Source organism: Moschus berezovskii, chromosome 15 (genome assembly GCF_049115385.1).
Source record: "Moschus berezovskii isolate FMDL1 chromosome 15, NW_MosBer_1.0, whole genome shotgun sequence".
In the NCBI taxonomy this organism is placed as follows: domain Eukaryota; kingdom Metazoa; phylum Chordata; class Mammalia; order Artiodactyla; family Moschidae; genus Moschus; species Moschus berezovskii.
In genome coordinates, this window is record NC_142474.1 from 77,707,224 (window position 1) to 77,715,373 (window position 8,150).

The following is an 8,150-nucleotide window of genomic DNA, read 5'->3' on the forward strand; positions in this document are numbered from 1 at the left end:
GCAATATTTTTAACTACAATCACAATATTGTAGAGCAGATCTTTAGAATGTATTCATTATACATGGAGTCATTTTTAAATCTGCTTTTTTTTTTTTGAGGGCATCACAACAAATCAAATAATTCGATGGCGGCCTTAAGACTAAGTGGGCTTCCCAGGTAGCGCTAGTGGAAAAGACCCACCTGTCAGTACAGGAGACATAAGAGACTCGGTTGAATCCCTGGGTTGGGAACATCCCCTGGAGGAGGGCATGGCAACTCACTCCAGCACTCTTGCCTGGAGAATCCCATGGACAGAGGAGCCTGGCAGGCAATGTCTGTAGGGTTGCAAAGAGTCAGATATGACTGAAGCGACTCAGCATGCACGTAACGACTAAATGACTAGGCATGTTTCATTCCCTTTGCCTTGGTTCATTTGTAAATATCCTTAAGATAACAAAGCATGCCATTTTATTTAACTTTTTAATCAGAAGCAATTTCTCTGGTTTAGGTCCTTCTTTTTACCATTCCTGAATAACCTGGTGTAACCTTCTTAACCTTTTTGTGCCTCAGCTTTCTCACTTTTATAATGGGGCTATAATGGAACCCAGCTCACAGAATTCCTTGAAGATTAAATGAGTTAAAATATGTAAAGCACTTAGTAGCCCAGTAGTTGCAGACTTGATAAAAGATATTATTATTACTATAATGTTTAATGTCAAAGAAAGATTTAAATGTGTTTATTATCAAGTGGTAACATAAAGCAACTAATGATAATTTGAAGTTTGGGGCAGTGAATTTTAAATGGGACTAAAATTTTATTTTATTGTTATAGTTTCTGAATGGGAAATTGATTTTAATGAAATTGAAAGAATTAATTTTCTTTTTTTTGCTTTTTATTTTTTCATTTAATCTTTATTTTGTATTGGAGCATAGTTGATTTACAGTGTTGTGCTAGTTTCAGGTGTGCAGAAAAGTGATTCAGTTATACACACACATGTATCCATTCTTTTTCATATTCTTTACCCATATAGATTATTACAGAATATTGAGTAGAGTTCCCTATGCTACACAGTAGGTCCTTACTTATTATCTATTTTATATATAGTAGTATATATATATCAATCCCAAACTTCCAATTTATCCATTCTCCTTTGGCAACCAGAGGTTTGTTTTCAAAGTCTATGAGTCTATGAGGAGTACGTCAAGGCTGTATATTGTCACCCTACTTATTTAACTTATATGCAGAATACATCATGAGAAACCCTGGGCTGGAGGAAGCACAAACTGGAATCAAGATTGCTGGGAGAAATATCAATAACATCAGATATGCAGATGACACCACCCTTATCGCAGAAAGTGAAGAGGAACTAAAGGGCCTCTTGATGAAAGTAAAAGAGGAGAGTGAAAAAGTTGATTAAACCTCAACATTGAGAAAACTAAGATCATGGCATCTGGTCCCATCACTTCATGGCAAATAGATGGGAAACAATGGAAACAGTGGCTGACTTTGTTTTTCTGGGCTCCAAAATCACTGCAGATGGTGACTGCAGCCATGAAATTAAAAGACGCTTACTCCTTGGAAGGAAAGTTATGACCAACCTAGACAGCATATTAAAAAGCAGAGACATTACTTTGCCAACCAAGGTCCGTCTAGTCAAGGCTATGGTTTTTCCAGTAGTCATATATGGATGTTAGAGTTGGACTATCAAGAAAACTGAGTGCCGAAGAATTGATGCTTTTGAACTGTGGTGTTGGAGAAGACTCTTGAGAGTCCCTTGGACTGCAAGGAGATCCAACCAGTCCATCCTAAAGGAGATCAGTCCTGGGTGATCATTGGAAGGACTGATGTTGAAGCTGAAACTCCAATCCTTTGGCCACCTGATGTGAAGTGTTGACTCATTGGAAAAGACCCTGATGCTGGGAAAGATTGAGGGCAGGAGGAGAAGAGGACGACAGAGGATGAGATGGTTGGATGGCATCACCGACTCGATGGACATGGGTTTGGGTGGACTCCGGGAGTTGGTGATGGACAGGGAGGCCTGGCGTACTGCGGTTCATGGGGTCGCAAAGAGTCGGACATGACTGAGCGACTCAACTGAACCGAACTGATGAGTCTGTTTATGTTTTGTAAATAAGTTCATTTGTACCATTTTTGACACAAAATTTTTGATAGATTTTAATGCTTAGAGTTTTAACAATGATGGTGCATTTAAAAATTCATAACATACAGAGGAAATAGATATAAAATGAAATAATGTAGCTTTTCTATTTCCTGTCAACTTTGACCTTCACTGGATCCAGTTTTATAATTTTCCCTGATTTTAACATCTAACAAAAATTGTAACCCCTAGGATCCAAGCAGATTCTAAATGAAACAAAATGTATATATACACAAATAAAGTTGACTATCATATAATGCAGAACACAGTTCAAGAAAAATTATGGCACAGAGTTTAACTTGACCCAAATCTTTCTTGGTTTACAGTTGAACAGCTTAATAAACCTATGAAATCTTAGAATTTTTAGCCTCCAGTGCTTGGATCAACCCATATTTTTAGCTTGTGTATCTATCTCATTTTACAGGGCTAACGTTAATGCAACAGATAACTTTCTGTGGACTCCACTTCATTTTGCATGCCATGCTGGCCAACAAGATATTGTTGAGCTTCTTGTTAAATCTGGAGCCGTGATAGATGCCCTCTCAATCAACAACTCAACTCCCTTAAGTAGAGCCATTGAGAGCTGTAGACTGGATACTGTAAAATACCTACTTGACATCGGTGCTAAATTCCAGTTGGAGAATAGGAAAGGTATGAGTTTCATTATAGATGATCAGGGCTAGAAAAGGAGGATTTATGTTAGATTCCCAAGCCTTCTAAATCTCTTCTTGCAGGACCACATTTTCCCTTAAGTTACTGTTGCAAAAACTAACCTGAGTTAAATGTTATGGAACTTTGTCTTATACCTAGTGCTTCTCAAATCACTAGTGTTAAAGAATCAGTTCTCTATGTTGGTAATTCATTATAGACTGAGACTTTTGTAAAATACAATGAAAAATGATTTACTAGAAAAATGAAGAGGAAAAAGAACCCTATAAAATACAAACCCAAACTTTTTAAAATCTTTGGATTCAAATGACAAAAATTCTATAAAACTGCTATAAAAATTTCTAAACATTTACTCTTTAATTCCTATACTGACTTCGCTGTGAGCCCATACCATTAACATGTAGACTGACACCAGTATGCGGATCACATATGGAGTCATCACATTGTTTTAGCTGTCCGTTTCTAGTAATTGGCATAGTTTGAAGCCCCTGTAGACTTTAGATTCCTTCTACAGCTAAAGTAATTCCTGAAATAAGACTCCTTCTAGGAAGTAAATGGTAAGCCTACTTTATGTCATAAGTTTTCTGCCTGAATAAGTGGAGGTGTTTTTAGAGTGGAACTCATTGCTTCTTTATGATCTGAAGGAGCTTTGATAGCTTTGGCTGTGTCAGGCTGCCTGTGAGTCACAGGTCGTATTGTCAGGCCTGCCTGAGGATGTAACAGGGTCATACTATCCAGACATCTGCATAGAGTACTTGTGACTTCCAGCTTCCCCAGACTTTCTGAATATACCTCCTTCTGACACAGGAAGGAGGAAAGCATAAAACTGTCACACATGAAGGAATGCGCACACTGTGGGAAGAGCTAGCACTCAGATATTCAAACTGTAATCCACCGCACTTTCCCATCAAACATGCTCAGAACAATCAACAAGAAGAAATGATTTCGGTGGTAAATGACACTTTACATGATAAAAGTTTAGAGCCGGGGCCACTCTAGAGAATATCTGAAGCAGTCTGTGACTTTATACGTATCACTGGCTTCAGTAATCACCCTTAGTGTACCGTATGCTTAGAGCTGCTGAGCTGAGATTTTGCTACATGGTTTATTATTAATCTGTTTAATGAAACTCTAAATTTATGTTTTAAACAGGGCATAGTGCCATGGATGTTGCAAAAGCTTATGCTGACAGTAGAATAATTGATTTGATTAAAGAAAAGCTGGATAACTTGCCCAAACCAGCAGAAAATCAAAAACCAAAAGGCAAGCCACCACCCAAAGCAAAGACTGAAGGCCTCGAGATTAAGAAGGAAGAGGTATGAAAAGCAATTGACCCCTCATGAGTACCTGGTGGGGCTGCAGCACCATTTACTTATTGTTACAGTTCATGGGCAAACAATATCCAGTCCATGTTTTCAGCACCAATAGGCAATAGTTCTAAAGAAATACCTAGCAAGAAATTTCCTATTACTTAAAAGTCTAAAAAGTTCTCCTTGCAAACAGAATCCACACAAAAAACAAGTTGGTTGAACCAAATACTCTTCAGTTCAGTTCAGTTCAGTCGCTCAGTTGTGTCCGACTCTCCGCGACCCCATGAATCACAGCACACCAGGCTTTCCTGTCCATCACTAACTCCCGGAGTACACTCAAACTCATGTCCACAGAGTCGGTGATGCCATCCAGCCATCTCATTCTCGGTCGTCCCCTTCTCCTCCTGCCCCCAACCTTTCCCAGCATCAGAGTCTTTTCCAGTGAGTCAACTCGTCTCATGAGGTGGCCAAAGTATTGCAGTTTCAGCTTTAGCATCAGTCCTTCCAATGAACACCCAAAATTGATCTCCTTTAGAATGGACTGGTTGGATCTCCTTGCAGTCCAAGGGACTCTCAAGAGTCTTCTCCAACACCACAGTTCAATAGCATCAATTCTTCGGCGATCAGCTTTCTTCACACTCCAACTGTCACATCCATACATGACCACGGGAAAAACCATAGGCTTGACTAGACGGACCTTGGTTGGCAAAGTAATGTCTCTGCTTTTTAATATACTATCAAGGTTGGTCATAAGTTTCCTTCCAAGGAGTAAGCGTCTTTTAATTTCATGGCTGCAATCAGCATCTGCAGTGATTTTGGAGCCCCCAAAAATAAAGTCTGACACTGTTTCCACTGTTTTTCCATCTATTTCCCATGAAGTGATGGGACCAGATGCCATGATCTTAGAGTGTTGAAAAAAGAACTTATATTAGAAGTGTATACACTTAGACCTGAATTATACAGATTGGATGAGATGTCCCAAAAGGGAAGTGTTTTTGAGAAAAGACGTAAAGCATGATTTTCATTCATTTTGATTTCATAATCTTTCACTACCCACCTTACCACCCAACTCCCAAGGAATTTTTATTATTATGAACCCTAGGATATGTAACTTGGATAATTCTTCAAAATGACTCTAGAAGGCTTTAAAGGTGCCAAATTGTTTCTGGTAATCTGGAGTGGTTTGGGTCCCTCTTAATTATCAGCAGAAGGTGGTTGTTTATGGGGGTTTCCCAGACATCAAGAATTTGTCCTTAGCAGGAAGCTCTAAGTACATTTCTAGGCTGGAAGCTTCTTTTAGGGAAACAGATGGATCCCTCGAGATCTTTAGCTGAACAGGATAGGGGATGAAGTTCAGGAAGGAAAAGTTTTAGCATTATCAAATTGGAAAGGGTTAGAGGTGATAGAAAGCAGACAGAGTTGAAGGGATGATCTGCAGACGGTAGAGAGTAATGAGCATAGAGGAAGAGAGTAATGATAGCCAGAGGTAAAGGAAGATTGATCAGTTACAGCTCCTAATACATGCACCATTATCATTTTAGTAGGAATACATCCTTCTGATTAATAATGGCCACAGATCAAGGATGGATCTTGAAAACTTTTGTGATCTGTCACCAATACTAATTAAGTTAAACAAGGCAAAAGAGTTCTCTCTCCACCCAAAGTTATAATAATATTCTATTCCATTTCCAATTATAATTTGTATTGGAGCATTTTTTCAACTTCAGAATATTAGAAAGTATACACAGGTTTTTGAAATTGATAGCTGTTTTTCGGTTTTTTGCTCGTTTCCAGGAAACACTTTCAGCAATGTACACTGTACCAGCCATAGTGGAGGGCAAGAAGATGCGTAAAGATAATGTAGTTTATCTCAATTCATTGATTACCAGTGGTTATACCAAGAAAGTGGATATCACATTTATCCCACGGAGGGTAAGTACTTTAGAAAGATCGTAGCATGGTATAAACTCCTAATGCCTTTTTTTCAAATACTTTTTATGCAGACCACCCAAACAACTGTCCAAAGCTTATCTTTTACAGTTGTTATTTGAAGTTGTCCTTTTTCTAGATCTGACGGCTTACAACTAAGTCCAATTTGTATAACTTCCAGTATCTTATATTTTTATTTTCTGTATTGACTTCTTAATTTTCCTTGAACAGTTGAAGTTGTCTTTGGTCAGTGCCATTCCTTGTAACCATGTAGTCATTGAATTTTATAGATACTTTCTCTGGGTACTTCTTAAAGTCCAACCCTTTGTACACACTACTGCCATCTCACTCGGGAGTTTTATACTAATCAAGACTGGATTTATTAAATAGCTTCCTTAAACATATACAATTAAAGAGATGAAGACATATTTGGAGAACAAGAGTGGTCTTGCTAATGCTCATCAAACCATGCTGAATAATAGACCACCACTCCTTCTGCCCCCTACTGTGAGAATAATTTTGACTTTCCCACAAGATGTAAAGGCAGTAAACTGTCTATTAATTCCATTGCTTCCTGGTTTTGACATCCTGAGAATGAACAGAAGCTGGCCTCAGGGCCATCAGAGTGGTAACTGAAGGGTATTTCAGTTGTTCAAATAGTCACCATCAGAAACAGTGATGCCCAGTGATGCCCATGTAACCACTAATGTCATGTAAGAGATAAAAGTTAAAATAGAAATAAATTTGTTGCTGTTCAGTTGTTCAGTTGTGTTCGACTCTTTGTGACCCCATGGACTGCAGCACACCAGGCTTCACTGTCCTTCACCATCTCCCAGAGCTTGCTCAAACTAATGTCCATTGAGTCAGTGATGCCATCCAACCATCTCATCATCTGTCGTCCCTTCTCCTCTTGCCAGAAGTAAACTGGATAGTTTTAAATTGACCAGATTGAAGGTTGTCTGGATATTGGCATGTTTATTGGCTGCCATGCTAACATTCACTCTGGATGTGCTTGTTTGTTTAAGATCTGGAGTCCTGAAGCCACAACAGCAGAGCTGATCAGAATGAGGGAACTGCGCCGGGAGAGGTTCACATATGAGGTAGATTTTGATGACTTCATGATGCCCTTTCAGAAGCACATCACAGAGAGAGCACAAGCAGTGGAAGCTAGCTTCAAGACGTAAATCACAGCGGTTGCATCTCAGAATAAACAACATTTTGAGGCCCAGGGACCAAATGTTGGAGAAAGTAGATTCCCATCAAAGTCAAAGCAACTCACAAATTAAGCATTGTAACAAAATATTTGTCTTTGCTTTAACAACTATAAATATTCTGAGCTGTCTAGAGAAGTCATGTTTTATTTTGCAATGAATTGCATGTCATTCTGGATAAATTCCTCAGTCTTCCTCAAGAATATAGTAGAAAAATGGCATTTTTGGTTATAAACATAGTGTCATCATCAAAGAACTTACAAGATGTGCATCATTATGTTTTTAAAGATATCCTTTTAGTGGAACTGAATGAAAGTTATTTAATATTAGGGAAGAGAAGCCCTTTTTAATACATTAAGGAAGCAGTTTTCTTCTCACGCATCATCATAAATGATATGCATTAGATACTTTGGTTCAAATAAACACTGATGCCTCCAGTAGACACTGTTGACACTTCACCCATTTCTCCTCTGTTTTGGAATCATAGCACTCTCAGGCGTGACTTCCAGATGCTATAAGATGCCTCTAACACTTAAACTTGTACCATAGGGCTGAAGTCCATTAGAATTAGTACTCCCTTGGAAGCAGCCCTCAGTGACCGAACAGATGCAGTGTATCAGCACCCCAGCTCCCTCATCATCCTGGTGAGGTTATTCTGAAGTGCACGTTCTCACTGTCAGCTCGAGTTCCCCAGTGAGATGAGGATCGCGTTGCCCACAGTGGTAATTTGATAGCGTGCCCTTCACTGGGCGCCACCCCTCCTGTCCTCTCACCCACCCTCACCCATTCTGGCCCTTACTGGGTTACCTCCCAGAAACTGACACTAAAATCCTTGTCCGAGGTTGCTTCTAGAAGGACCAAAACTAAGACAACATCTATGACTCTGAGTCCT

General features: G+C 39.1%; 1 protein-coding gene across 1 annotated transcript in view; it reads left to right on the plus strand.

Annotated features, from left to right (window-relative positions):
• Nucleotides 1-7,543, plus strand: part of ANKEF1 (ankyrin repeat and EF-hand domain containing 1) — a 28,388-nt gene extending 20,845 nt beyond the window's left edge. Inside the window, exons 6-9 of the mRNA XM_055426717.2 lie at nucleotides 2,564-2,790; nucleotides 3,961-4,124; nucleotides 5,913-6,050; nucleotides 7,073-7,543. Of these exons, the coding sequence (XP_055282692.2) occupies nucleotides 2,564-2,790; nucleotides 3,961-4,124; nucleotides 5,913-6,050; nucleotides 7,073-7,231 (688 nt within the window). The 3' untranslated portion in view covers nucleotides 7,232-7,543. The remainder of the gene's footprint in view (nucleotides 1-2,563; nucleotides 2,791-3,960; nucleotides 4,125-5,912; nucleotides 6,051-7,072) is intronic.
• Nucleotides 7,544-8,150: the final 607 nt, after the last annotated feature.